Genomic DNA, 13331 nt, shown 5'->3' on the forward strand with positions numbered 1-13331 from the left:
ATAGGATTGCATCCAGATGGTTCTTGAGCATCTCTTGATAGTCAAGTGAGAGAGAACCCCACAACTTCTCTGAGCAATCTGCTCCAGTGCACAGTCACTATAAAATTCTTCCTCATGTTTAGGTGGAACTTCCTGTGCATCAGTTTCTGCCCATTGCCTTGTAGCCTATTTGGCATCAAGGAGAAGAGCCTGGCTCCATCCTCTTGGCACCCCCAGCTGAAGTATTTATACACTATATAGATATATCTTTAGATATATCTCGATGAAATCCTCTCTCAGTTGTCTCTTCTCCAGCTTTAACAAGCCTAGCTCCCTCAGCCATTCCTGGTAAGTGATGTTCCAGCCCCTCAATCATCTTTGTTGCCCTCCACTGGTCCCGCTGCCTGAGCTCCATGTCTCTCGTGCCGAGGAGCCCAGAACTGAACACAGCACTCCACATGTGCCTCACTAAGGCCCAGCAGAGGGGCAGGATCACATCCCTCTCCTCACCCTGCCCCGGCCTGCCCACGGAGTCACCCATAAGGCACAGGGCCCCGCCACACACAGACTAAGCGGGCCGGGCAGCTTCTCCCCGCCACACGGGCCGTTCCCGCCGGGACCGGGCGAGCTGAATCCCTCGCGGGATGCGAGGCCCGCCCGCGCTGCCGGCCTACCCTCCCTGCCCGGCCCGTCCCACCCTCCGCGGCCGGGCCGGGCGGGGCGCGGCCTCATGGCGGAGCCGCCGCAGGGGGGCGCTGTAGGCGGCGGCGCTCGGGGCCGCGACGGCGCGCGGCGCTCGTGCCCTCCCGCGGATCCCGGCCTCGCTCGGCGCCCGGCTGTGGATCGGGGCGGCGGAGAAGGAGGAGGAAGGAGGGGAGCAGGCGGGAGCGGGACGCAGTGAAGGAGCGCTGCGAGGAGCCATGTCCGCGCCCGCCGGGCTGCCGCCGCGGCCCGCAGCCGCCGCCGCCGCCGCGTTTTCTCCGGGCGGGCCCGGCAGCTCCCTGGAGGCCGCGGCCCCTGCGAGCGGCGCACCGCGCTGCCAGAACGGTGAGGGACCTGCGCGGGGCCCGGGCGGGCGGGGAAAGGCCGCCCGCGGGTCCCCGGGACGAGCCGCGCCGCTCCCGCGGGGGGTGAGGCCCCCGTGGGGGCCGGGGGCCTGCGCGCTCTTCCTTCCTCCCGGGGGGCGGGCGCGGGCCCGGTGCATCCGGCGCGCAGCGAAGCCCTTGGGCTGAAAGGCAGCGGCGCCCGCGGGGCTGCTCGGGGAGGGTGAGGGGCCCGCGGCTGCGTGCGGAAAGAACTTGAGAAGGGGCAGCCTCTCCCGCTTTGATGAAGGGGCCGGGGGCGGGGGGTGGAAGATGGTATCCGCACCTTTATCCCCTCGCGGATTTGGATGTGCCCGGTGTTGTGGCGCCTGTTTTGTGGCGTTTCAGGAAGGCTCTAGAGGCCGAGGCACCTCCAGGCCTCGACGCGGGCTGTCCTGCGTGAGAAGGGGCAGAAAATCGCGTATTAGGGGCGAGAGTACTCACTTTGTAGCTATGTATGAACTTAAAAGTAGTGGGTGTATAGGAGTTCACGAAACTGGATCTTGGGATTTGAGCTGAACAGGCAACACTGGACCAGTGAAATGTGGGTCACTGAAAAACAAAGGCAGAATAGTTTGAAGTCACAAAATATTGGCTCCCATTTCAGGTAGAGAGGTAGTGATACTGACTGTAGTATGAATGAAAGTGGTGAGTGTACACTTCTGCATTTTTAAATTGGTGGCTATAAAATCAGTTATTTATTGACACACCACATTAACTCTTCAAAATGCCTATATAATCATTTCCTCCGTGTAATAATATTGGTTTGGTATCTGAATTTGGCCACTTATTTACATAGAGTTCTAGCTCATACTGTTTGATATTTTGTAGTCATGCTATTTTCTGCACAGATGTGTTTTCTGTGCAGGGTAGGAACCTACAGAATTTTTTACTTGAGAATTGTGAATTTTTCTTGCGTCCAAAGGGGTAGTTAAGGGCTAAGCACTTAAATGCCTATACAGTAGGTGTTGAGGCAGTCACTGAAGAAAATGAAGGTAATTAAATGCTAGGTTTTAAGGAGATACTGATGCCTCAGTTATATCCAAACTGGTATTGTGATGCTGGGGTTTGTAAAAATTGTTCAGAAAATGACAGTTTACATGGCTTTTAGTCAAAAAACATGTCATTATCAGGATACAGCTGCTGCAGCATGAATAACCTGTGTTTTACAGAAACAAATAAAAGCTGTCATTCCATCTTCTCTTTGTGTTCGTAGCTTAATAATTTTAAAGAGCCATCATTACTATCTGTTGTTTTAATTCATTAACTCCATGTTGCTGCTAATATTGGTAGAAACAGCTTGTGTAAAACCAGGGCATATACCATTTATTTTCTGCAAAATGCTCTTTAATTCTGAGAAATGTATACACTCTTCAATAACAGTCTTAAATGTTTAATTCATAACTTTGGTTTTTGTGTTCCTTTAGATGTCTTTGATGACTTTAGTCAATAACCCTGAATTTTTTGTTTTGTGACATCTAGCAATGGCTTTCCAAAAATTTTTGATTGGTCTATCTGTTGCCTGAGTACTAATCTCCTGAAGATACAAAGGTTTTTTGGGTTTTTTTTGTTTGGTTTTGTTTGTGTGTTTTTTTGGGTTGTTTTTGTTTTTGTTTTTGTTTTTTTTGTTTGGTTTGGTTTTTTGCGGGTTTTTTTTGGGTTTGTTTTTTTTTTTTTTGATGGAAATAGGAGAGGAAGTAGAGGGGAATAGCAATAGTAAAAGACTAGCAGAAAGTTCTGTACTGTATAATAGAAACTAAATTTCATGAACAGGATTGTCACTGCTTTCAAAATTTAATTTTATGTCATTGGAGTGGAGTTTAAATGTAAGATCCTGATGTGAATTGAATTGTTTCTGTATTGGCTGAAAGAAAACGCTGGTGTATCTTTTCCTTTAGAGTGCTCTGTGTTTTAATTTGATAAAATGTGAATTTTTCCGGTAAACCTATGTAGTTGCTGCCATCTAATGAAAGAGTGCCTTTTGCAGAAAGCAAGCAGTCTGTTATACACATAATGATATTAAAAGGGATGTTCAGGTTTGTTATTAGTGAATTTTACCTGGTTCAATGACCAAGTCCATTTGAGATCCTTGGAGACTTCAGTTTTTGTTAAATTTAGGTGTGATTGTTTTGTTGAGTTTTTAAAAGTAACTTCTTGAGTGTATGGTATTATCTTCTTCCTTCTCTCTTGCAAGTTTGGGAAGCTTTTTTTGTAGTCTTGAAAGTGTCTTTGTATCGAAGTGGAAAATGACCTATTTCCTAATTTCCGCATAACAAAATGGTTCTTGTTAAATCAGTACTGAAGGATGATGTATGTCTTCAGTAGTGATGGAGAACTTCAGCGCTAACAATTTAATGTATTGAAATGCAGCACTGAAAGGATAATTGTATTGAATTCCCATGACTCTTTAGAAGAGTTTTATCTGGTGCTGTCTACAGCTGTTTTGTAAGGCTGCCATTGGTATTTCTACTGGCATTTTGGAAGCAAAATTTTCATCATTATGTTGTTCAGCCTTGTTTTTCATCCCTCCCCAGACTTGGGATAGTTTTAGTCAATTTAACAAAGAGAGCAGAGACTTGAAAGATGGGAAACCTCTGAATATTTTGTGAAAATGGGAAGCTATGTGAATCCTCCTGAAGGAGGAGACACCAGTTCTGTGACTGAGCTGTAGTGAGAGCTCAGCACCACCTTGATCTGCTGGTTTGTTTGCCAGCAGTAAACAAGGGGCAGTGGTGCTGCCCCCTGCCCATGGGGTAAAGGACATGTGAGGAGGCTGTGGGAGTCTTCTCTGGAGGTGGGTAAAGGAGTGTTAGAAGTTCTGGAAAGCTCACAGGTGGATTTGGATAGAAAGGCAGTTTGGAGGTGTAGCATCCATAGACTCCATGTAGGTATGCCATTCAGCCATTCAGATGGCTGAATTATGCTGCTGAGGGAATGCATGGACATAAAAACCAAACGTGACCTTAGCAAGCAAAGCCTTACTAATTCACATGGTGGTATAGCCATAACATTGCTCCTTTTATTTTTTTCTGGGAGTTTGGAGTTTTTTGCATTGTGGCTCCCCCCTCCCTTAAAAAGAATTAGGATTTTTGGGTTTCACCTGTTAATGTCTGTGTAGTTACACATTGTAACTTTATAGAATTGCATACTTTATATAATAAGTATTAATTTGTTTGTAGAAAGAGAGGTGCACTGCTTTTATTGCAGAGATGATGTTTTAGAGACATAACTTCTATGTACAGCTGAGGCTTTCAGCTCCTTTATGGAATTTTTTGAGATATTTGTCAGGTGTTTTGGAAGGATGGAATACCTGAGACAATTAACCAGATTTTTGAAATGACATTGAAGATGTATTTTGATTTCCAGTGTTGAAAACTGTCCAGTTATCTAGATACCATTAGTAGCTTCAGCTACTAATTGCAGTACAAAAATTACTTTCTACTCACATTCTTTGTAATCAAATGGACAAAAAACTCACTTCAGATAATGAGAATAATCTTTCATCTATAATTGTAAAACTTGCTTTCAATGGACCTACAGCTTGAAATCAATATAATTTTTCAAATGTTATCTGTCTCAGTGAGGTTTTCATGTGTGTGTTTATAGATGTTTCTGCTTAGAAATGTGAATAAAAAGGACTCTGCATTCTATCATGTAGAGACTGATATCTTGTATTGGTAATTTAATCTCTGTTTGTGGTGTGTATTTTGAAACAAGAGCTAGATACTAGAAGACTTTGCAGTAGATGATTTGATATGCAACCTTTTATTTAGGAGTCAGGTGCTCCTAAACCAGTTTCTAAGGTATACCTGCTCAGTCAGTTAAATCTGCATATATCAGTAGAACAGATGCACATTTTATTTTCAAATAAAATACCTTTTCTTGCCACCTTAGGTAGCATAGCTGCTTAAAGCCATAAACCTTGTCACATGTAAATTATTGCTGTATTTTAGTTTTGCTTTTTCAGGCTTTAAAAAGCAGGCCAAAAGTCTGGCAAAGTTCATGTAGCTGTTAATGGCTTGCTAACTCAAAATCATTTTCCTTTAAAGGAGAAAAAACTACACAGCTCTATAAAGCAGCTCCCACTTTTTCAAGAAGAAGGTGAATCAGAAGCATAGCTCATACATGCTCTCTTCAAAACTCAAGATAAATTTTTTTAAGTTCTTTATGCTTTTCCCCCAAGTGCCTGTCCGTCTTTTGATCCAGCAGTCCAAGTTACTGTTACGCAATTTTTAGCTTCTTTCTCTTCTGCTCAACTTCTTGTCAGTTATGAAAGGGCATTTTTAATTTTATCAGAAAGCAATTTTGGGCAGTATGTTCCTTGCTTTTTAGGAGTCTGTTAACAAATTCATTATTAAAATTGCCTTGCAAGTTAATCATAGGACATCTAGAGGTTCCTTGGAGAACAGTGATTTTTTCAGAATTTCAAGACAAGGGAAGTAATGCTTAAGTTTTGTAATCATTGTAAATATAAACAGGGGAATCAACTATTCATTATTACCTCAGCTGCCATTTAATTTGTGAGTGGGCCAGTGCTGTGTTTATGTTTTTATTGGTCAGGGACTGGGAAATAGCACTGTAGTCATTCTGCCTGATGTAAGCAATAGAGTGTGAGAATTTTAAGAAAGCAAGTTATCCGCACAAAAAACATCTGTGGTTCACTAAAAATAAAAACAGGGTTAAGGAATGGTTCATGAGGAAGAACTTTGAGATTTCCCATTGAGCAGTTGGCTGAGAAAATCAGTTCAGATATAGTTAACATTTGGTCTCTAGCAGGCAAGCACTTGTTTGACCCTCGCTGGGCCTGTATGTAATTAACCTCTAATATTGCAGAGCCAATTGCAGTGATACCAGAGGTCAGTTTCTCTGATACCAACATCTCTTACACCTGATGTGAGTATCATGCAGTAAATGAAAATGACGTGCCTTGTCAAATACTCTGTAGTTTCATAAAAACATCCGTTTTCCTGAAAGCATAGTACATAAGATATAGAAGACAAGTACAACTGTTCTGCAACTCTTTATCTTGGTCACTGTATTGAAGACTTGTAAAGAAGAATATCTATATTGTTACGTATTGACATACTGATTTGACTGCAGCTTTTCAGTTTCCATATTCAGGCAGTTTCTGTAAGGCAAACTCCTGTGCTTATGGTCGCTCACTATTTTTTTAAGTATTAACCTCCTATAAACTCTTAAAAATATTCAAAATACAAACAAGAGGCAAACAGTCTTGGCATGGAAACCTCTTTCAAGAATGGAAGCAATCCATTTTTCTGCTATTTCTTTGTGTATTTGCAAATTACTCAAATACTGTATTTGCATGCATTATATTTGGTTTATTCTCTCTCTGCTGATGAGAATCAAATTCAAAAATAGAAAAGAAGAAAGCAATTGTTTGTTAGTTCAAATGCAGAGTCCATTGGGACTACTAGCAGATGCCCCTTTAATATGTGTGATGTTTTCTCTTTATTTCAGGTCCTATGCAGAGTCAGATGCAGTTCCCCTCTGGCTACGGCTCACATCTTCCAAACTACAGTACGCCTTCAGGACACTATTCCCAAGTGCCCAATAAAGCTGCTGCTTCACATCTGGATAACCAGTACAGAGCCAGTTACTACCCTGGTTACTATTCAGCACCAGCACAAAATGTTATGACATCTGTGGGTAGCAATGTGTTGAATGCACAGGAGTCACATCAATTGTACAACAATGCTCCTCCCCATTCAGGGGGCTCCAGTGACAGACCTGTTCAAGGAGCAGTATCATCTGCATCCTACTTGCATGTGAGTGCTCAGCAGTCATATTCAGCATTTGATAATCACTACAGCACTTCTGTCAGCTCTTCAGTTGCATCTCAGGGATTTCCCCTTAATTCTGATCACTACGCCATGCCCGTGGTTTCTGGTGCCATGTATCCTAATGTTTCCTATCCTCCTGTGGCTGCTGGAGGCGTGTATGGGCAGACATTTACCTCTCAGAGTCTATCTGCTGTTGGACAGTTCAAAGAGACAAATGCATTTTCTAGCCAGAGTACATCAGTACCTCATTCCCTTCAACAGCATGTTCCTGTGGGATATAATACGACGTTATCAACTGTTTCATCTGCTCAGGCTGTGCAAGACAACCTCAGCAGGAATCTCACCAGATCGGTTCCTAAAGTAAACAACCAAATAAATACAGGTATGGTGTTACTTGAAAGGTAGTGAACTGCCAGATTTGTCTGGGAAATCATGTGCTCTTGTTGGCTTGTCATGTTCACTTTGTGGAATTCTGTAATTTTGAGTACTGTCACTCATTCTTGTAGCTTTTCTAATTTGGTTACCACAGTCCACAATAGCAGCTATTTGTTTCTATTGAGATACAGAAAAATACACTATTTAGGAGATGGTGTTAGTTTGTGTGGTTTTTCATGTGAATGGCCTCAGAAGGGAGCTTTTTCTTGCAGTTCTGAAGGAATATGTAATTTCTGAAATATGTCTGTTATTCACAAAGATACTTTTTTCTTTTCTGGCTAGAGAATTTCTCTAAGTCATGGTTGTTGTTTCTCTAAATTTTGCCTTAGTGACACTGTGAGAGACTGAAATGTTAATGATAATGATTCAAAACAATCAGCCATTTGTGGAGGCAGCAGGGTGCTTTGCTGAGGCCAGGTTTGCACTCTTTTCCCCTGGAGTAGGAGGAGAGTTTATGGGGGTGTGGTGTGTGATGGGAAAGCCTTCAATCCACACAAGACAGAGAGGGTGAACACCCATCACCAGAGGCTACAAGATGGGTCTTGAGCCAGATGAGAAGCAGGCCCTGTGGAGGCAGGCTGGTACTTTTTATCATGCCAATTGTCCTTACACAACTGTCACACGTACACCTGAGGGTGTTCATCCCTTCTGATGGGGCATAACCGACTCAAGTGCACTGACGTGAGAGGCAGCTTCGTGCCTTAGAAGGGGCCAAAACCATCAAAGACCCCTGAAATGCCCCCAGACTCAATTTCCAAAGGAGTAGGCATGATCCAGAGTGTTGCAACAGATCCACAGTATTGTAAAAGACTATGGAAAACTCCCCTGCCTGCTTGGGGAACTGCTTGGAGTTCCCATGTACACCTGAACATAGTTAACCCATTGAGTTCTGTTGTGTGGGACCCCCACCACCAAGAAGATCAGAAGAAGAGGGCTAAGAGGACACTGTCTGGATCCCCAGGTGGTGATATCTTTCTATTTATCCAACACATAAAATTTGTACCTATTGCTTTTCCATGTTAAGTATAGGTGGCCTGTTGACCTCAGTGACAATCAGTAGAATTTAGTCCCATTTGTATGGTATGAGATACCTCATGATATGAGTCCATTGTCATCCCCACATGCTGTCCATGCCTGGTGTCAGCTGGCGTGTGGCTGCCCAACACCCATGGTACTCACTGAAACTTTATTGGTGCTAGAGTGATAGAACAGCACGTGCTTTACTCAGACACACACGCAGTAGCTGCAGAGCTCTCTGAGGCCAGGGCCTGCGCTGTCTTCTCCTGCCTTGACTTGGAGTGACCCAGGGCCCCCAGAAGTTCATGGTTTCTGTGATACCATTTCCCCTGCACTCTGCAGGGAACATTCACAAATATGATGTTTGCCACAGCTGTGAGTTCCTGGATGTGTTTGTGATGATGTTGGTATTTCTTCACTTTTTCTATGCTGGCCTCTTCTAAGGGTGTGTCAGTACATTTGTATCACACAGTCACATCCACCACAAATGCTTGTATTTCCTTTGCAAAAATTAAGTCTGGTCTGTATACTCATTGCTGTCATCTCTTACATGTAGTTCCTGAAATACTGTCCAATCTTGCTTTTTTGGTTCTTTTAATAACATTTCACATACGTAATTGTGCCTTTTAATTCTTGTAACCTGCACAACTGGGCAGTTCCCAATGATGTGGAAGCATGTTTCATTCTCCACCTGACAGTACCTGTAGGATTTGAAGTATTTTTCTTGTCTCTTGATGGGTCTTAATCTGTCAGTTGCCACTCCCTTTCTCTCCCCTCCCCCATCCTCTCTTTTTATTTTATTCTCTCTCTACTTCACATTTACTGTTAGATAAAATTCATACTAATGACTTTGGCAAGTGGTCTCATTTGCTCCATAATCCAGGAAGAGGTATCTCTGTAATAATTGGATCTTAATAAACACACATGCATTTTCCCACAGAGTTCAGGAAAAAAGTAGACACTATGTGGATTTTGAGTCAGTTGGGGTTTTTTTAAATTAACATTTTTGATAAGTATTTGAAAGAGTTAGGAAGTTGTAGCTGATTTTTGCAAGCAACAACTTGATTGTTTTAGTATAGATGTAGCTCTAAGGTTGTAAAGGTGCCAGTTTGGGGCAAATACACTGAATCCTCATTAGTTCTTTCAGCTTCTGTTTCATAGGAAAACTGAGTACCAGTTCATGAGGTGGTACTTAGTAGGAAGCATGGAAGAGATTGGAGATGTGGGAGTACCTTCCCGATGAAATATCTTGCTCTGCAGAGGAGAGAGCAATAGTCTATGCAGGATTTGGTCTGATTTTCTTTCTAAACTGGGAATATTCTGACTTCACACAGTTTTGACTTGTGAAAGCAGACTACAGCTTGCTTTCTCTACAAAAGGCAGATGTTACATAGCTGTAGGTTTCCTTTTTAATGCTAAATATTTCAGATTATAGTGTAACATTGAGACTGTGTTAGGAGTCCTAGTAGCTGAAATTTTCTCAGACCAAGAAAGAATTAAGAAAGAATATGGCTTTGATAAAGCTTTTTTGGGGAAAAGCAGTTAAGCTTAAATGAAGCTCATTCAATCCATAGTTTGAATTTAGTTTCATACTGATTCCCCGACTCCCAAGACTAGGATGTAGAGTGTAATTTAATATTAGTAGATTTGAATTCTGTACTGATGAGTGCTCTGTGTAATTTTCTCCAGAACTTTTAAACCATGGAACAAAATACCATTTAAAAAAGAAAAATAGGGAGCTCCTTGAAAAGTTCCTGAAGTTACCAGCATTTCATGGTTGTGCATAAAAATGGATTCTTTCAAGGACTGGCCAAAAAAGTTGACTCTGTTCAGTGCAGAATGTATGGCTGGACTTGACAAAATGCAGTTGTCTTTCCAGAATAGCACAATATGCAGTCGGCATATGAAAACAACTTATTTTTTGTTCAAACTGTTATTGTTTTATTTACACAAGTTTTTAATTCCAATGTTCGTTAATTTTATATCCTGTAGAGGTATCTTGAAGTCATTTGTTCATAGGAAATTTTTTTGTAATGAGCAGCTGTTTTAAAGATGGAACAATGGAGTTGACCAGACAGTGAAGAGCAATATGAGCAGTAGTTTTATTTTTGAACCATTCAGTGCTGCTCTTAAGGGGGTGATTGAGTTAGTATATGGCCTAAAGTAGTAATATTACACTTGGATTTCAAGGAACTAATGATAGAATTGGTTGTGATAATGCTGTGTCATGGATACTCACTTTGCAGTTATGAAAATAAACACTGATCCACTGTTTTTGTTGTACTTGGGTCATGCTGCAGTCCTTGGTTGGTTTCCCAGGCTGTAGGCCTCAATAGTTACCCCACATGCAGACTCTTTCTGGGCTTGTAAAGCTGCTGATAGAAGCATGCCTTGTGCCTCATTGTACAGTGCACAGGTTTCTGGAAGTGATTTATCTGCAAAATATTTTTTTTCTTTCCCCTGAATTCTGGTTCAGCCTCAGCACATAAATGATTCCATATTTCCTGACTAAGAAAAGCAGATAAACACAACAGCTGACAGCAAGGCTGAAGGAAGAGCTCGGCAGTTTTATTACTAAACCTTGAACACTTTAAACCATTTTTTATGTCTGGGGCTAAACAAACTGCCTCCAGTGAAATCTGATTTCTTTTAATCTAGAATTCAACATCTTTGGCTAAAATACATTAAAAATCCAATTGCTACAACACCCCGATAGTAAAATATTTACATAAATAATTATAAATAAATGCATAATAATAAAATTATAAAGTAATTATAGTAATTGTTTGATTGTGGTATAATTGGTTTGGTTTTGAGATGCTGAGATGCTTTCTAAATTTCCCAGTGCAGTCTTACTGTTCTCAGATGGAGTCATTTTATATATAGTATTCTATTTGTTTTCAGCCTTTAAGAAAAGGAGTTGGATTTTGAAAGATATTTGCCAGTTCCTGTACATCCTTGGAAAGTGTATGGATACAATACACAAGGAGCATAAGGAAATAATGAATGATCTATTGGAAGGAAACTTCCTGAATATTTCATCCTCCCTGCTTTGATGGGAGCAATGATGGGAAACAGTTGCCATCTGTTGTGTGCATAGTTTTTTGCTAAACTACTTGAAAAAAAAAGAGATTTACTGAAATTCATAAGCATGCTTTCTATGACTGTTTGTGTAAAGAAACTTGGATACAGTATCCGCCTGTGCTGTGAAAGATGCCCTTACAGTCTTTAAATTATAAATAAGCAAATTGCAGACAGACTGCTAGTCAGAATGCTACAGTTTTAATGTATTTTTCCAAAGCAGTTTTGTACAGTCAGGACTGAAAGCTCTCTGTGACGAAAATGAATCCTTTATGTAGAAGAATGATGTGTTAATAAAATCTGTGTGTTCAAACCAGGAGTCACTCAGGAAGCTTAGGCCGGCAAGAGTTTTTCAGAAGTTGTTTGTTTTCTGAATTGTTTTTTACTTGAATCAAAAAAGTTGTCACCACTGGACTTGAATTGGTTTCTTTAAAAATCCAATTTTATGTAAATTTTATGCAAAGCCTCCAGCATGTTGAATTTACTAAGATCAAACCTCTTAACTTTTCTATGTGGTGTACTAAGGACATATAACTGCAACAAAGTATTTTCCTAAGATTTCAGCAGCCCCTTTCTGAAATAGCTGAAGTATTTTCAGCAAGTGTGCTAAGATTTCACTAGAAGAAACCAGATTTATTTTAAGAGGATTTTTTTTTTTGCTGGTAGTTGACTGCTCTTGGTGAATAATAGCCAATGAGAATAATTTTATTTGCTTTAGGAAGTATAAATAAAGTAGAATATAAATATCTCTAATTCGAGATTTTTCTCCTTGGAGGTTTAAACTAGTTTAACCCTGCAAAATCACCCTCTTCTATCTTTAAAATCTGTATTTCAGCAGAACAGTCTTGGTAAAAATCTGTTCAGGAGTGTTATGCTATGTAAATTACATATTTTATATTATTTCGGGTTTTTGTCTTTCTAGGTCAGTAGTTTTCTTAAATGTTTTTCCAGTTTATTTCAGCTGAAATCTGAGCATTCTCATTATTCTTGCTGCTTTTCAAGTTAGCATGGATGTCAGCCAGGATGCCTGAATTTTACTGGACTCCTCCATGAGGAAAGGGAGCTGGAGAACTCCTGTGGGTATATGGCATGGGTTTCTTTGCATCCTGATGTGGACAGTCTGCTTGAACAGGAGACATTCTAATTTCATTATCTCACATGCATACTTCCCCTTATGTCAGATGTAAAGTCCTTGCTGCCCCAGTTCCATAGGAACGTAGGCTGTAATCCTGTAAATCTGCTAATATAGGTGTGGTTGAAAAAAGGGGAAGGACTGCAGCCAGTACTGAAAGTCAGGGGCAAAGAATGCTGTTGGAAAACAAACTGCAGGGAGGTGGTGCCTCTCTCCTTAGAAATTGTGTTGTGTTGGGTGAAGGGGATGTGTGGTGTTGTGAGGGCAGGAAATCAAGACCACAGCTGAAGCTACTCAAGAAGGATAATTCTCACTGTCTTCTAAAATTTTGAGGAGATGCTGTGGTGATACTTTTAAGCTATTGCCTCTAGGTCTCCAGTTAGAAATTAAATTACAACTTTGTGATGATGTATAGGGAAAAATTATGAATTACAATGCTAATTTGCCCCAATTCTGCAGATTCTTTCTGTAACATGCCTTTTAGCTGTAGATCATTATACTTGATTATTGTTAGTGCAAGAGTTGTTCATGGCTGAGAGGCATGAAAGGAAAATTTCAGTGCACATTGAAGGTGAGGAAATGTGGTTTTAAATGTTAATTTTGTTCAAGCATTTCCTTTGGTCTTGGTTGCTTACAGCATTTAAAACCTTTATGGAGTCACCAAATAAAGTCTAATATTTGACTATGCAGGTTGAATTTTTGTACAAAGAAAAGATATATTTTATTTCTCAGAGTTTAGAAACATTTTTTTTTACAATATATTTAAAGGATTCACATAATTTTGAAGGCAATTGGATAACCTTT

The 13331-nt window shown here is 40.9% G+C and overlaps 1 protein-coding gene across 1 annotated transcript in view; it reads left to right on the forward strand.

The window, feature by feature from the left end:
- The first annotated feature begins 899 nt into the window (after nucleotides 1-899).
- SEC24B (SEC24 homolog B, COPII coat complex component) overlaps nucleotides 900-13331 on the forward strand; it is a 46301-nt gene continuing 33869 nt past the window's right edge. The window contains exons 1-2 of the mRNA XM_053975711.1: nucleotides 900-1026; nucleotides 6540-7244. Of these exons, the coding sequence (XP_053831686.1) occupies nucleotides 900-1026; nucleotides 6540-7244 (832 nt within the window). The remainder of the gene's footprint in view (nucleotides 1027-6539; nucleotides 7245-13331) is intronic.

This window comes from Vidua macroura, chromosome 4 (assembly GCF_024509145.1).
Source record: "Vidua macroura isolate BioBank_ID:100142 chromosome 4, ASM2450914v1, whole genome shotgun sequence".
NCBI lineage: Eukaryota > Metazoa > Chordata > Aves > Passeriformes > Viduidae > Vidua > Vidua macroura.